This window comes from Pundamilia nyererei, unplaced genomic scaffold (genome assembly GCF_000239375.1).
Source record: "Pundamilia nyererei isolate P.nyererei 1_Seehausen unplaced genomic scaffold, PunNye1.0 scaffold00170, whole genome shotgun sequence".
NCBI lineage: Eukaryota > Metazoa > Chordata > Actinopteri > Cichliformes > Cichlidae > Pundamilia > Pundamilia nyererei.
In genome coordinates, this window is record NW_005187571.1 from 934720 (window position 1) to 950652 (window position 15933).

The 15933-nt window shown below is 39.4% G+C and overlaps 3 protein-coding genes across 6 annotated transcripts in view; 2 read left to right on the forward strand and 1 right to left on the reverse strand.

Moving 5' to 3' along the window:
* The window catches only part of bend7 (BEN domain containing 7), a 4654-nt gene extending 3669 nt beyond the window's left edge, over nt 1–985 (forward strand). Inside the window, exon 10 of the mRNA XM_005745970.1 lies at nt 308–985. Within this exon, the coding sequence (XP_005746027.1) occupies nt 308–366 (59 nt within the window). The 3' untranslated portion in view covers nt 367–985. The remainder of the gene's footprint in view (nt 1–307) is intronic.
* A 419-nt stretch (nt 986–1404) lies between these two features.
* sephs1 (selenophosphate synthetase 1) lies at nt 1405–7659 on the forward strand. Of its 2 annotated transcripts, none has more exons than XM_005745973.1 (11): nt 1405–1474; nt 1637–1725; nt 2982–3122; nt 3226–3322; nt 3478–3581; nt 3691–3798; nt 4706–4860; nt 4954–5044; nt 5150–5249; nt 5528–5740; nt 6858–7659. In XM_005745973.1, exons 3-11 carry the CDS (start codon nt 3027–3029, stop codon nt 7070–7072), a joined length of 1179 nt encoding a protein of 392 aa, XP_005746030.1. In that variant the 5' UTR covers nt 1405–1474; nt 1637–1725; nt 2982–3026; the 3' UTR covers nt 7073–7659. The 2 variants fall into 2 exon arrangements, with proteins under 2 accessions (XP_005746030.1, XP_005746029.1); XM_005745972.2 differs by having other exon boundaries at nt 1413–1517.
* Nucleotides 7660–8940: 1281 nt separating this feature from the next.
* The window catches only part of cpt1b (carnitine palmitoyltransferase 1B (muscle)), a 17516-nt gene continuing 10523 nt past the window's right edge, over nt 8941–15933 (reverse strand). Inside the window, exons 2-19 of one of the 3 annotated variants that reach the window (XM_005745974.2) lie at nt 15740–15889; nt 15511–15650; nt 15197–15368; nt 14970–15071; nt 13372–13509; nt 13210–13287; nt 12905–13012; nt 12731–12815; nt 12297–12492; nt 12012–12197; nt 11829–11934; nt 11628–11744; nt 11343–11507; nt 11121–11255; nt 10534–10686; nt 10325–10438; nt 10110–10202; nt 8941–10016 (exon numbers count right to left, since the gene is read on the reverse strand). In XM_005745974.2, the coding sequence (XP_005746031.1) occupies nt 9885–10016; nt 10110–10202; nt 10325–10438; nt 10534–10686; nt 11121–11255; nt 11343–11507; nt 11628–11744; nt 11829–11934; nt 12012–12197; nt 12297–12492; nt 12731–12815; nt 12905–13012; nt 13210–13287; nt 13372–13509; nt 14970–15071; nt 15197–15368; nt 15511–15650; nt 15740–15880 (2361 nt within the window). In that variant the 5' untranslated portion in view covers nt 15881–15889 and the 3' untranslated portion in view covers nt 8941–9884. Of the gene's footprint in view, nt 10017–10109; nt 10203–10324; nt 10439–10533; nt 10687–11120; nt 11256–11342; nt 11508–11627; nt 11745–11828; nt 11935–12011; nt 12198–12296; nt 12493–12730; nt 12816–12904; nt 13013–13209; nt 13288–13371; nt 13510–14969; nt 15072–15196; nt 15369–15510; nt 15651–15739; nt 15893–15933 lie in introns of all 3 variants that reach the window. The other 2 variants (XM_005745975.2, XM_005745976.2) reach the window with 2 other exon arrangements.

Genomic DNA, 15933 nt, shown 5'->3' on the forward strand with positions numbered 1-15933 from the left:
CACACACACACACACACACACACACACACACACACACACACACACAAGCTGGTGTTGCCAGCTCTCTCATTGGCTCATCGGTCTTTGTCATGCTGTCACAGTGACTTTTGACATTTTCATGCAGCTTTCCAAAATGTCAGCTAATTATCCTCACACCATGCCGCATATCCACTCTTTCACCTCTATATTTCACCCTCATTGTCACAATAGCATTTTATTTTGTTGCCATGTTCATTCATTAAGATATCTTTTTGGTGATAATATATATATATATCATTTTGACAATATTTTCTTCCTTCTTTTAAAGGCTGTGATAATAAACAGGCTGCAAGTGAAGAGAGGATAGCAGCGAACACAACTGGTTAATCCAATGGCTGCCACGATGGCCTTACAGTAGAGTCTTGTCTTCATTATTTCTCTGAATTGGTGCATTTTGCCACTATTTGCAGCTGTTAACTGCTATGTGCTATGAATGTAAAGAGACATAAAATAGGACCAAACAAGAATCCCAATGTAGCATTTGTGTTCCAAAAGGCTTTTCATTGGGGCCCCATTTAAATGCTGAGATTTGGAATTTTGTGAAAATAAACACTGAACTATATAGCGGTTAGGTAATAAAATCGGTCACTTACTGTTTACATAAAAGACAACAGCCTTAAAAGCTAACTTGTTTTATTTCCATGCAATGAAATAAAGATCAAACATCTCAAATGAGACTAAGTACTATAACACTATTGCGTTCATTTATTTAGCAAAAACTAAACTTCACGGGAAGCTGTTCATTGTGAATTGTGCCTTTCAAGTAACTTTAGTGGGTTTAATGTGCAGTGCAGCATCCACCTTATATCCAGACATTACATCCAAATGCAAACATCTTGTAAACATGGTCCGATGTATTTCTTTTTGGGGCAAATTTTAATTCATTAAAAAAATTTGCAAATTAACAATAGGTTTGCAGTCTACATTTGGTGAAAATATAAAAATATATCGCACACTATAAATGTTTTTTTTTCTTTATTAGATTTTTAGGCTATGCATACCACTGCAGTTGGTGTCAATATTGTGATGACATTATGTATTTTCCTTTCATTTTTGCTAACTGTACATATATTTAAAAAATAAGGTTGATCCCACCATTAAATCTACTTTATTCAAAGTTGCTGTTCGTGTGTTTTTTTTATATTGTGTAAAGTATAATTAACAAAACAAAGCACTCAAATATGTTAAAAGAAAAGTTTCAAATTTAGGCTAATTGTTATCAAAACACAAGCTAAAAATGATAAAATAAAAGTTATTTTATCTTTTATTAGGGTAACTTCGAGCCAGGCAATGTTGTGTTGCTGTAGTCGCACTTGGAGGGAAACAGTAAATTAAAGGTACACTCCATTGTTGAGATTTTGTTGCCAGACTTCACAGCTCATTAAAGGGGATGTTGAAGCCGCCAGTGTGCAGAAGGAGGACCCTTTGAGATCTGGTTAGTTTCCTTCTTGCATTCTAATTCACGCATTTTTATAAAGGTGAGCAGAGGTTGGATACATTTTTTAAAAACACAATATGCTTAATTACTCACGATACTTCTACAGTTTTATTCGCTTAGACCAATGTTAGAAGTCAAATATGTGTCACTTTTCGTCAGGCTTTCTCGCAGGACAGCCGTTTGTAGCCCCGGTGCATGCTGGTGCCTTCCCCGCTCTTCTGTCGGGATCCGCCGCTAACGTGAAGCTGGTAAGGATAAAATGGTCAGAGCAATTAAAGGGGAAATGTTGCAAGAATATACCTCCGCTTTGGTCCTAAAATCACATCTAGAGCAGTTGTAAACACTTCTATTGCACCGCAGCGTTACAAAGTTTGCACACGTAGCAGGTGCAGCGCGGTTTTATTCGTGTTGACGCTAATGTTGCACACATCGCATGGCGAGGGACAGGAAAGGGTTAATTTTTTCCGCCGCCGACATTTTTATTCGGCGCTCTACGGCAACTTTTTAACGTACATGTGCTACGAGCTGACACTGCGACTCAACGCTACGCGTCACGTTTAGGTCGCAGTGTGCGTCTTATCTGTTTTTAGATGTGCAGCAGCTCTTGAAGTGGGTTGCTCATCGGCTCTTTGTTACACGGAGCTGTTCAACGGCTGCTGCATGGAGCAGCGTTTGCTAGCAAGAGCTAGCAGCAGTAGCCAAAACTGCATTTTCAGCAAAACAAACAGACGTAGAGGGTGTAGCTGTCATTATCAACGCACGTGTCTTAAAGCTGAGCTGCCGACAGCGTGTTATGCCGCTCACATCACACGGAATCACTCACACATCATTACTTTTATTGTTAGCCTGTGCCCAAGGGTTGAATGAACTTGGGATCATTGCTTGTCTTGAACACTACCCCACTATACCAGTAACGGCCCCTTCATCAGCTCACGCCGGTTTATGTTAAAATCCGAGATTATAAGGAACAACCAACTTGCACGGCGTTTCAGTTTTATCAACTTTGTGGAGCTTATTTTTGGGAACACAAAAGTTTATTATATTTTCAGTGATTGGAGAGTATGGGGGGAGGGGGGGGCTTTTAGGTGATGCCACATTCATTATTGTGCATTTCAATTTAAAGGTATCCGACACCCCGTTGCCTTAAAAAAAGAATACAATAATTATCAAAACTAGTATTTAACAAATTAAAAACATTTAATAACAACTGTGCATTAAAATCGCCATGCAGTTTTTTATTATTTATTTGTAAACTTGTTTCAATCACAAAATACAACACGCCTGCATTAATAATATCACACTGATCTTTGAGTCGTGTTTATAGTAGTAACTTCTAATGTACTTAGGTGTTCCTAATATTTTGTCAACAGAGCTCTGGGACAAGATTTCTATCATTGCAGCAAAAGAGATGCCAACCAGCATCTCTTTTGCTCAACATTTGCATTTATTTTCTTGAGACACCCAGACACTGTCTCTAATCACCAGTTGTATTTATTTTTCATAGTCATTGATGTGGTTCTAGTGGTGCGGACCCAGAGCTTCTTCAGACATGTCTGTGAGGGAGTCTTTTAACCCTGAAAGCTATGAGCTGGACAAGAACTTCAGGCTCACACGGTTTGCTGAGCTCAAAGGCACAGGCTGCAAGGTTAGCTGTCTACAAAAAAATCTGCCTTGAATGTGTTATTTTCTTTACACAGATTAGTGAGGAAATAATACATCAAAATTGTGGTCATTTTCTCTAATCACAGGTCCCCCAAGATGTGTTACAGAAGCTGCTAGAAACCCTGCAAGAGAACCACTATCAAGAGGATGAACAGTTCCTGGGGGCGGTTATGCCTCGATTAGGTAATTCTTAAAATCATATAGCACATTAATAGCAATGCTATCTCTCCCCCACCCCTTCTTTTTTTAAGCATAGCAGCAAATACATGGTCACAGTTCACAGGTCACAAGTGCAGACACTCTAAAATATTACATTAAGAGAGATATTCTTTATGAAGGCATTGGCATGGACACGTGTGTGATCCCCCTCCGGCATGGTGGCCTTTCTCTTGTCCAGACAACAGACTACATCTATCCCATTGTGGATGACCCTTACATGATGGTAAGGACCTTCCCTTCTTCATTAGCATTACTTTTCTGGTTTTCTTTCATTAAATTACTTTGCATACCAAACCTGTATGTGATGAATTTTCATGGTCTCTTTTCTATAGGGAAGAATTGCTTGTGCCAATGTTCTAAGTGACCTGTACGCCATGGGAGTTACTGAGTGTGACAACATGTTGATGCTTCTGGGAGTCAGCAACAAAATGTCAGAGAAAGTAAGACACATCTTGCTTAAGTAAAGCTACACTTGCTGGACACTTTACTAGTACCGGGTTAGACATCCTTTTGGCTTCGCAAATGTTTTAATTCTTTGAGATTCACCAAAGTGCTGAAATAATTTCTTTGGAGATTTTGGTCTATATTGACATGATGGCTTCACACAGTTGCTGCAGATTTGTTGGATGCACATCCAAAAATCCATCCAAATTTTGACCTTTTATCTTCCGAGTGTGGCACCACAAATTGAGACCCATCAGACAAGGCAACATTTTTCCAGCCTTCTATTGCCCTGTTTTGGTGAATTTGTGTAACTGTAGCCTCAATTTCCTGTGTGGTCTTCAGGTGCTCTGGTGTGTAGATGCCTTCAGGTTTGATGTGCTGTGTCTTCAGGGATGTGTCTGCAGACCTTGGTAGTAACAAGTGGTTATTAGAGTTACTGTTGTCTTCCTATCGGCTTGTAATGGTCTGGCGTTTCTTCTAACATGCCTGACATCCAGTATTTGCTGGATAGTTTCTCTTTTTTGGACCATTTTCTGTACACCCTAGAGATGGTTACAAAGGAAAATCCCAGTAGATCAGCGGCTTCTGAAACGCTCAGACCACTAGCACCCATGTTATGTTCAAAGTTACTTAAATCAGCTTTTATCTTAAATCAGCCCATTCTGATGTTCAGTTTGAACTTCAGCAGGTTGTCTTGACTGTGCCTCCATGCTTAAATGCATTGAGTTGCAATCATGCGATTTGCATCAATGAGCAGTGGAACAGGTGTACGTAATAAAGTGACGGGTAATTTCATGCAATAGCCCTAGTACTGGAATCATATTAGTTTGGGACATCTCTTATTATCATCAGTGCATTTAAAATGTCCCGAGCCTCGACTCTGACATTCTTCTGTGTTTACAGGAGAGAGACAAAGTCATGCCACTGATCATCCAGGGATTCAAAGATGCATCAGAGGAGGCAGGGACGTCTGTAACAGGAGGTCAGACGGTGCTCAACCCCTGGGTAGTGATGGGAGGAGTTGCAACAACAGTTTGCCAGCCCAATGAGTTTATCATGTAGGAATGAGTTCCTGCTGCATATTTTGCTGTTTTTTGCTTCCTTGGGTGCCTTAAAACAAGCTTGACGATGCTGTGTCTGACGTTTTTCAGGCCAGACAATGCAGTGCCAGGAGATGTGTTGGTGTTGACCAAACCACTTGGAACACAAGTGGCAGTTGCAGTGCATCAGTGGCTAGATATTGTAAGTCTGCCAACTCGTTTCTGAATAATTTTGTTAAAAACCTGTTGTTTAATAATAACCAGTAACATCACTGCCTATTTATGCTTTCTTTGTGTCTCTGAAAAGCCTGAAAAATGGAACAAGATCAAGCTGGTGGTGACGCAGGAGGACGTAGAGCTGGCCTACCATGAAGCCATGATGAATATGGCTCGGCTCAACAGGACAGGCAAGACCATTAAGAGCATGTGACCTTTTCTGCCTGCCTAAACTTTTGATTATTCTCGGTTACATTTTAACAATAGCATTACCGAGAATGTGGTTCTAATGACTTTGTTTTCTCTAGTAATTATTTGTTAGTAAGAATGTAATGAGTATTATTACCCATTAGATTCTATTATATTACTAGTTGACATTATTGCATCCAGATTACTTGAGTGTTTGCAGATTTTTGGCAATAAACAAATTGATCATCATGATGCCTTTCTTACTGTCTTTTGCTTGCAGCTGCGGGTCTCATGCACACGTTCAATGCTCACGCAGCGACCGATATCACAGGGTTTGGCATCCTCGGCCACGCTCAGACGTTGGCACGACAACAGCGAAGTGAGGTGTCTTTTGTCATCCACAACCTCCCAGTGCTCGCCAAGATGGCCGCCGTGTCTAAAGCCTGTGGGAACATGTTCGGGCTCATGCATGGCACCTGTCCTGAAACATCAGGTGTGTGCGTGTGTATTTTAATGTTTTCAAGACATTGAGATTTTACCAAGGAATGCATTGAGGAATGCAGTAAGTTCTGGAAAAAGATCTTAGAAAATGAAAAAGTGTAACTAGAGGCAGCTCAACTGAATTTTATGTGCCATCAGTAAGGTAAAGCCACTTCTCACTGTAACTGATTTTACAAAAGACTGTGGTTCTGTTATTATTAATCAGCTTCTTTCTCTTTGGGGAAAAATTGTTTGGGGATGTGAATTGAGAGTTTAATCTCCTAACAATTAGGTAGCTAAATAAGTAAAGCAGCAATAATAACAGACCATAATTGGTTGATGTTCGGGGAGAGAAGCAAGACATGTTATAAAAATTTTACATTTTGATGTTTTGTCTGATTGAAAGTCCTGAGATTGTAACTATTAAAGGTTGAAATTTGGCCGAGGTTCAGCTGTCCTTCTGATTTATCTTTTAAGCATATCAGACTTTATAGGCCATTAATTTCTTCAAGACAGTGTTGGAAGATGGCAAGCGTGTGTAATTGAGGCAGTTTGATGAAGGCGCGCATCTACAGTCACATAAGTGTCTTTGCTTAACTATGTGGAGATGTTACAGAAGCCGAAGAAGTTGTTAAATAATCTACAGGAACTTGAGCGCATCAGTTAAAAGATCTATCTGTGTGATTAGTTTATCTGCTTAATGTTTCATGCTGTGATCAACAATCTGCAGCAGAATTGATATCAAATCTGTTTTCACACATGCACTTTATGCATTAGAGCTGTGTTTTTTTTGTTTTTAAAAAAAAGTCTGTTATATCCAGTTGGGCCCATGTGGGAGTGGTGCACATCATGGAGAATTTGCAGAAAGCCAGTGGATGTCATACTACCTGCAGGCAGTATTTCCAATAGTGAGAACACCTCAGGCACCGATAATCTCCAGCTGTGTGCTACATGCAAGAAATGGCAAATTTGGACCTTGTGAATTTGTTCATGTATAAAAATGCCTTTAGAGTTATCTGTAAGAAGGCCGAGTACTCCCTAACAGTGTCATATTCTAAAAATGAGTGATTTAATTAGACTTAAATCTTCATTTAAGTCACTTGTCTGACAACATCTCCTTTCATTTCTAGGAGGCCTGCTTATTTGTTTACCTCGAGAACAAGCTGCCCGCTTCTGTGCCGAGATCAAATCCCCAAAATACGGAGAAGGTCATCAAGCATGGATCATCGGGATTGTAGAGAAAGGAAACCGCACTGCTCGCATCATTGACAAACCACGAATCATAGAGGTGGCACCACAGGCGGCCACACAGAATGTCAATCCAACACCTGGTGCAACTTCTTAAACCTCCTCTGTTGCATCACAGACCGGACCCCAAAAGCTCTGAGTGATTTTAGACACATAAACTACAGAACCATCCTAGAGTGTTGAAATATATACACAAATAGTATGTACACAGAAAAGACTGGGTTGGCGTGCCATCAACATGAAAACAGCTCCACACAGTGGCCCCGTGGGGGCACATCACTACCCAGTGGACTCCACCTGCAGTATCCCCGCGATAAAAATTGGTAAGAAATAGAGCATTCTTAAAATCCACTTGCTTTTGTTGTCTATTGTACTCTGTTATGTTCAGTGTGCTTGACAGCTTCTGATAGGAGATAATCTGATACTGCTGATTCATTTTGAATCATTAGGAAGTCTGGAGTCGGTTGCCTCTTTGGCTCTCTTAAAACTGCTCTCATCAAACCATGGTGGCGTTTTTGTTTATTGTTCATTTACTTTGTTGTACAGTTATACAGCTGAGTTTTAGTTCATTGTTGTAACTGATGCCTTGAAAGAAAATAAGTGCGACCAGAATGGCTTGTTTTTTATTACTTTGACTTTTTGTATTGTCCCTGCATAAACTAATAAACCATCATCTATTTGAAATTTGGTCTCACTTGTGTGGATAAACTAAATCAAATTGGCCATGTAGTTACAGTGTAGTTACAATTTTGAACTAAAGTTTTATAAAAAACAGATACTTCTCTAAAGTGGTTTCTTATTGTTATACATCATCGTGTGGTCATAGATACATTAATATCTGCAGAACCCTCAGGAGATAAACTGTAAACCATCTGCATTCTCATTATGTCATGTTTAACATAATACAAAATCGGAATGTTATATGAAAAACTGCCTAAAACTTCATTGTTAGTCCACAAGTACAGGATCTTTTTTTTTTTTTTTTCACCTCATCATTGCCAGAGTATGTACGGCAAGAACGCTGATTTACAGTGAAGCTTCCAGCTGGTCAAAGGTCAGATAGCAGGGATAAATCGGGAAGCTCTCTGTAAAACTTCAGGAACATGTCAAAATCCCCCTTGCCACCTCTTAAAATAAACTTCTCTAATAAAAAAAAAAAAAGTTTTTCTGTGTCTGTCGTCAATGTATTTAAAAGCACAAGTACTCATTTTATTCTGTAATGAATAGGAATACAAAACTGTGCAAAAATCTTGAGTCACTATTCATTTCTTCATATTTTGCAAAGAAATTGTGAAATAGCTGCAGCGAGTTATTGAAACGTTCAAGAATTAATCTGAATACAGTAAACGAGACAGAAATAGAGTTTATACAAATGTAACAAGTTTGAAAGTCAACATTTGGTATGATCACTTTTATTCTTCAACACAGCATGAACTCTCTTAAAGTTTGTTGTAATTCCTTTAAGTAGTCTTCAGGAATACTTTTCCAAGCTTCTTAAAGGACATTCAAATCTCTTCTTTAGATGTTGACTGCATTCTGTTCCTACACTGCTTCAATAATGCTGAGATCTGGACACTGGGGAGACCAATTCATGAGTGGTAGTGCCTGCCCACCAATTCTTTTATACAATAAAGACATGAACTTCAGATAGGCTTTATCTGCTTTGGATAGTTTTTATACTTTATTCCTGTCAAACTGTGTTTTCTTGGGCAATTCTTGTAGATTTACATACAGTAATGGGAAAAAATTGCATGTTTTTGCAACAAAATGTTATTAACAAAATGCTTTAATATGACTTAATATTAGTACTTTGCTAACTTTTCTGTTGCATGTTTACACAACACTGGTTCACGGCTCGACTTAGGCGTCTTCTTATGCTTGAATGAATCATATGTCAGTTTTATGTCGCTTAACACCCCCCCCCCAAAAAAAAAAAAAAAACCCAAAACAAAGACTAGTCTGTACAGAAACATAGTGAAAAAGCAGCCAGTGTCCAGAGAAAAACTTTGAATGATCTTCAGAAATCTTTCGGAGCTCAAGACTACTTAAAGTAATTACAAATACACCTGGGTCCTTGGAAGCCAAATATAAAGAAATTAGGGCTGGTTTAAGACTTTTGCACAATACTGTATGTCATCCACAAATTTACCAGTATGATGAACTATTTTCTATTGATTTGTATTCATGGAGCAATGCTTGCACAAGAGTTTAAGGAGACAATTCACTCTCCTGAACACAAGCTCCTAATTTTGACAGCAAATTTCCCACAGCTCTCACTAAGACCTGTCAGTGCATTGCTGCTCTGTCATGCCTCTTTCAGTCCCTACACTATGTCATATATTTGTCTATCTATACACACACACAGCTGATGTAATCATTTCAAACTGAATTTTCCAATCTTCCACAGCAGTGCCACAGAAATCACTGATGATGACTGCACTAGTTATGCATTAGTTGCATTTAGTGTGTTATATTTTTAATCACTAATGACAGCCGCCTTAAAATCAACAGAAAATTCTTAAATACAGGCACGTAACAAATAATTTAGATCTGCAAATACAAGAGCACATTCTTTTGGCAGATATATTTACAGCTTTCATAAGATCATGAATAAATACATATTGTAGCTTTATTTACATTACATTGGATTTATATACAGTGAGGGTGGTATGTGTATGTGAGGAACTATTGTGTAAAAAGAAATACATTTCTTTATCCCCGAATATAAACAGGAAAAACATAGATGTGTAATAAATATTGTTTTTGTCTGAGAGGAATGCCAAGCTCCTGTGCCGTGACTCACCACAGCAGCCCAACCTGTCACCAGAGCCTTGTTTTATTTTTATGAATGAAGACTGAGTCACAGGTTGTATGTGCTCCAAATCCAACATACCCTGCCACACTCTCTGTTATATGTGCTTTTTCCCATTTTCCAGATGGACATACTTTGCATTCTGTGCTGTCTTATCATTTTCAGACTTGAAGAGAGCTTGGATGTCAAGCATGGCCTTTTGAATATGCTGACCAAAACGATATGAGTCCTGCAGGTCAGACAGAGAAGGAGCAATCAGAGCAAGAGATAAAAACAGGAAGAGTTGGATCTATAGTATGCAGTGCTCTTTTTTCTGTCTTACTGTGTCAGGACTGGAGAACTTGCTGGAGATGTGGAATGTGATGAGGTTTTCCCCAACAATGATATAAGACACACCGTAACCATCGTCAGCTACCTAAAAAAAATAACAAAGAGACGCTGTTACATTTCACATAGCCCTCCTTGATCAGGCCAGCAGGTAAGAAAGCTATGACTGTAACTTTTTGCACATGTTCATATTGCATCAAATTAACTCACAGGGCCAAATCCACCCCCACCACACACATATTTCGGGAACTTGTTGATGTCAACTAAATTGAGCTGCTGCTGTGGAGTCTGGCTGGTGGACAACTTCCAGGGCTCCGAAAGCACCTTTAAGCATTACGCAAAGACAGTGAATTTAGTTTGGAAAAGAGCATTATACAACAAAAACACATTAAAAACACATGATAGATAATAGAGCTAACCTTAGTAAGAAATGGTGAGTCAACACCAAGGTATTTAGATACTATATAGAGACAGAAAAGGTGACGATCGATCCCAGAACCAGTCATGGCCAGACGATACATGTTTTGGTGCTTTTCTGCTGCTTTCCGAAACAGGGCAAGTCTCTGGGCATTCTGACAACATAAACAACAGGCAATGTAGTTTCTAATATTTCTAAATAAATAAATAAAAACTGCATTTAAATAATTTTTAGATTTCTTTATCAATGAAGGAAAGTACCAGCTTGACCCTGTCAGAACATCCAAGAGCTTAAAGTCCAGGGCACTGACACACATTACCTCTAGGTCTTGGTCACCATGGTCTTAGTAGAACAACATGTTCTTTAACAATGTGACCCATCGGAAAATCTAAAACTGATACATGAACGTCCCGTGACTACAAGATAAACATTATAAACCACATTAAGTCCAAAGTTGTTGTCTATTTTTATTAAAAACTTCTCCATTAAAATGCCTTTGACCTGTGATTCTCTTTATACACACCTGTCGAGCAGCTGAATGATATGACCTTTTTATTTGTTGTGGACATGGTTATTTGTTTTGCCTACCGTCGCACCAGCGTCCTCCATGGCTCTGACGAATGCAACCGCCTCAGAAGTGCAGGAGCGCACTGTCTCTGTCCGCCCATCTCTGAACATACGTGTCATCGATGATTCGTACGTCAGACAGAACACACGCTGGTCCTATAAAGCAAAGAGTTATCTATTAGTTGATGGTTGTAGATACATTTAAAGAAATGTCAGTGATTCTATGAACTATGGCAGGCCTACCCTAAACTGGGCCAGCTGCAAGGCCAGCTGAATAAAGGCATCAGGGCTTGTTCTGCACTTCTTGATCAGGCCTTTTCCAAACTCAGCAAACAGATAGCCATGGAAGTCCACATCATCAGCTATCTGCTTGGCTGAGAGGTATGACGTTTCAATGACATTTTGGCACTTAGAGAGGGTAAAAGAATATCCTAATTAGTTTGTGTACAGATCTAAAACACCATTAAATTAAAAGAAAAAACTAAAAACAATACTGGATATAAGAAATAAATACAAATTTTTCTATACCTCATTTGGAATCTGCCATTGTAGTCGAGTGGGATGAGGCAGGTTTTTGTTCACATCCCCTTTACAATGTCCCTCCTCAGTGTATCCAAGATGGAAGCAGTCTGTTGCTAGAATATACTAAAAAGAAAAAAAAATGCAGCTGAAGAAAATTTGCATTCTTTGAATCATTATTTTAGGATATTTTCAGAACACTTTTCCTACCTCCCACATGTGTCCTACAATTGGTGCATCAGCCCAAGAATGTTCAACATTTACACCCATTTTTCCATTTGGATAAGAGATCAATGTAAAAGATTTGTCAAACCACCTGCAAGAAAAACCCCAACTTCTTTTAGGGAATCAGTTTGGTCAAAGTCAATAAAAGGCTTGGTCTTCTTTGCCTACCTGTCATAACATTTTCCATGCAGCAGGGACTTGGCGTAGCTATCAAGTGAGTTGGTCTTTGCAGGATCGTAACCCTGCGGCTCATCATCCAGTGTCAGGAAGAAGGCAGCTGACTCGATTGCATCCAGGGATACTTTGTTTATGCCCTGGCTAAAATATTTTATCCGAGCCTGAGCCCATGGAACCCTAAGGGTGAGAGTGAGACTGTTTCCCTTTTCTGCTGAAAGTGTTTGAACATTTAACCTGCTTACCTGCTTTTTTAAGGTGTTTTTTGTTTGTATATACCTGTATCCTGCTGTCAGGGCAGCTAGTTTGAGCTCTCCTGGTTGAGGTTCTGATGTATCATTGAGAATCCTTTGAAACTGTGTTTCAAGTTCACTGGGCAAAAGGTGACGGCCTCCAGTGTAAAGCCACACCTGGAAGAACCGACCCTTGTGGAAGACAACCAGGTGTTTCCGATCAGTCAGGTGCTGCACAAAATCTGTAAAGATTGTTAAGCCAGTAAAAAATTCGATTTAATTTAAGTTACACACAGTGACTTACTGAAAGCACAGCATCAAAGATATGTCCCAGTAGCTTTACAGAGTGATGGAACCTATTTGCTGTGAAATCATTAATAGAGATGTACCCACTAGTGCTGCATACTGGACAATGGGAAGTATCTTATCTGTGACTGATGATTGAGCACTAATTCAGTACAGATCTAAACATTTGCTCACCTGTTTCAATGCCAGGAATGCGAGTGGTGTTAAACATCCTCTCCATCTGAGTAGAACACATAGGAACAGTCCCCAAAGCCCTCAGCTGAGCAGAAAAAGTTAAATAGAAGTCAACACAGAGTTTAACCTTGCAATAAAACGAGAGAAAAGAGTAATTGTAATGGCAAGCTATACCGGTGCAAGTTCACCACGTTCCAGTTTGCGTCTGTATTGCAACATGGCATGTACCACATTTCCTGCTCTTGCAGCCTGACGGTGTGTTGGGGTCACGTACAAGAGGTCCTTCACACAATAAATGGAATGACCAAACACAACAAAGTGACAACACAAAACAGAGAACAAACACAGATAACAGACACATTTATTTGAAAAGTTAAAGATGACGTGTTTAAATTGTTTAAAATAAATTATTACCTCATTCCCATTACTAACATAAAAATGAAAAAACGCTCAACTGATGTACTGACAGTTTTACATACCATTATATAGAAGTTACTGTTGACCATGATAGGACTCCTGCCCCTGAGGTAAATGTACTCCTCCCACCAGTCACTTACCTGGAGAAAATTACAGGTTTTTATTGTCTATCATTACAATTCAAGACAATTTCAGTAGCATGTTAGACAGAAAACACTACTCACATAATTTGTTGCCCACCATGATTTTAAGATTAGGCATCTCTGCAGTTGAGCTGCTTTGTTTTCTTTAAAATCACTGGCCAAAAGCTCCATTTTATTGTACTGCTCATTGTCCAGCAGAGGTCGAACTGACTCAAGGTACTGTGAAAAGAATATCATACGCAGGGAGTAGTGTTACATAGAAGCAGACGTCACGTAATAAAATGTCTTCTATTTGCCCAACATCTCTAAAATTAGAAATATCCTGTCTCAGAGTGATGCAGAAAAACTAGTTCATGCATTTATTACTCCTAGGCTGGACTACTTTTTACTATCAGGAAGTCCTAAAAACTCCCTGAAAAGCCTTCAATTAATCCAAAATGCTGCAGCAAGACTGACAGGGACTAGAAAGAGAGAGCATATTTCTCCTCTTTTGGCTTCCCTTCATTGGCTTCCTGTTAAATCCAGAATTGAATTCAAAATCCTGCTCCTCACATACAAGGTCTTAAATAATCAGGCCCCATCTTATCTTAATGACCTTATAGTACCATATCAACCCATTAGAGCACTTTGCTATCGGACTACTTGTTGTTCCTAAAGTATTTAAAAGTAGAATGGGGGCCTTCAGTTTTCAGGCCCCTCCCTCTGTTGAACCAGCTTTCAGTTTGGATTCGGGAGACAGACACTACCTTTACTTTTAAGATTAAGCTTAAAACTTTCCTTTTTGCTAAAGCATATAGTTAGGGCTGGGTCGGGTGGTCCTGAATCCTCTCTTAGTTATGCTGCAATAGGTGTAGGCTGCTGGGGGATTCCCATGATGCACTGAGTATTTCTTCTTCAGTTACATTTGTCACTCACTATGTGTTAATAGACTTCTCTACATTGAATCATTAATTGTTATTAATCTCTATCTCTCTTCCACAGCATGTCTTTTATCCTGTCTTCCTTCTCTCTCCCCAACTGGTCGCAGCAGATGGCCGCCCCTCTATGGTTCTGCCGGAGGTTTCTTCCTGTTAAAACAGAGTTTTTCCTTCCCAATGTTGCAAAAGTGCTTGCTCAGGGGGTCATTTGATTGTTGGGGTTCTCTCTGTACGTATTATTGTAGGGCCCCACCTTATAATATAAAGTGCCTTGAGGCAACTGTTGGTGTGATTTGGTGCTGTATAAATAAAATTGAATTTAATTTAATTAACAAAACATTGACATATCAGGTGAAAGGTATAACCAGAAACTCTGGAAGACATCCAAGACAGCTTTTCTGCAAGAGGACGTGCCAAGTTCTTCCCAAAAACCTACTGAAAAACTGTACACAATTTGACCAGGGTGCAGGAAGGCTGCTGGAGCAGCATAGGTAGTATTTTTATACCTGTGCCTGGTTAGTCTAATAGGTTTTTGTATATCAACTGAATTATTGACAAGAACTTCAGCTGGTATAGATTGAGTTCAGTGTGAGTTTAGATTCAGGAACTGATGGAACAACAATAACTAAAAGCTTCTGTGCATAAAAATCTCACATACTTGTAATGATGTCCAGACCATGTTTCTATGTTTTTAGAAAACTATGGGAGCACAAATAAGATATGTGTTTCTGATCATGCAAATCCATTACTGTAACTACATACCCTGTGAATTGTATCATCCACACTGGGCACAGGAAGCCTGGGTAAGGAGGCCTGGAAACTGTAGAGCAAGGGTCTGCGTCCAGAAAACATCTTTACTAGGCACTGGTAACAAAAAAACAAACAGAAAAAGAAAAAAATCAGTAAAGATCCCTTCTCTTTAATGACAGAACCAAAAAGTCCCAAATGAAATAAGAGTCATGCCATGAATGAAAGTGAGACGAACATACCAGCCACACTTTAGTTGATGTACTCATTTTTCCATGGGACTCAAAAATCCATCCATGATAGGACAGAAGAGCTTTAAGAGTGTATCTCAGGAGGTAGATGAGGAACAGCCACAGTCCTGTGGCAAAAAGGATGGCACTCAGCACTGCTCGTGTCTGTACTGACATACAGTCTCTGCTCAGAAAATGCAAAACACCGCCTTTGTCAATAACGACATAAAAACAGATAAATGACTCAAAATAACCGCATCGCTTGCCCAGTAAGGTCTAAAGGTCAAGTGAAATACTTCAAAACTGGGCTTTGTGGGATTACTGACCGATATGGTAGGTTTTCCTTGATGGCATCCATCATTCCCAGAGACAGGTCTATGTGGAGATATAAAGAGCTCATCATGGCAATTACAACTATTAGCCAACTGGATGGACTGGCAGGGTAGACTCCTGCCAATACACCATTCTGTGGATATAAAATACCACTATTGGTTAGTAACAAAAGGTCTCTCCTTTCAGTTTGGATATTACCATATTAAGTGCCAGTTTTTGTACCTTAAATTGAATGGCTTTCTTCTTCCATGCTGTCACTCCTGATAGGTAGATATTTTTGATGACTTCTTGGCTCAGTTTAAAGTCCACACCATCTGGGCGCACAGTGAACTGGAAGCCTACCGCCTGATGTGCCTCAGCCATCTCTGTGTTCTGCTAACATGAACAGCATTGAGAACTTATTACATTTTTTTTTT

Excerpts from the sequence above, each read along its gene's own strand:
- sephs1 (XM_005745973.1), top strand. The coding sequence starts at position 3,027 with ATGTCTGTGAGGGAGTCTTTTAACCCTGAAAGCTATGAGCTGGACAAG. Across the intron at positions 3,123-3,225 it reads TCAAAGGCACAGGCTGCAAG|GTCCCCCAAGATGTGTTACA; the intron begins GTTAGCTGTCTA and ends CTCTAATCACAG. Across the intron at positions 4,861-4,953 it reads CAGCCCAATGAGTTTATCAT|GCCAGACAATGCAGTGCCAG; the intron begins GTAGGAATGAGT and ends GACGTTTTTCAG.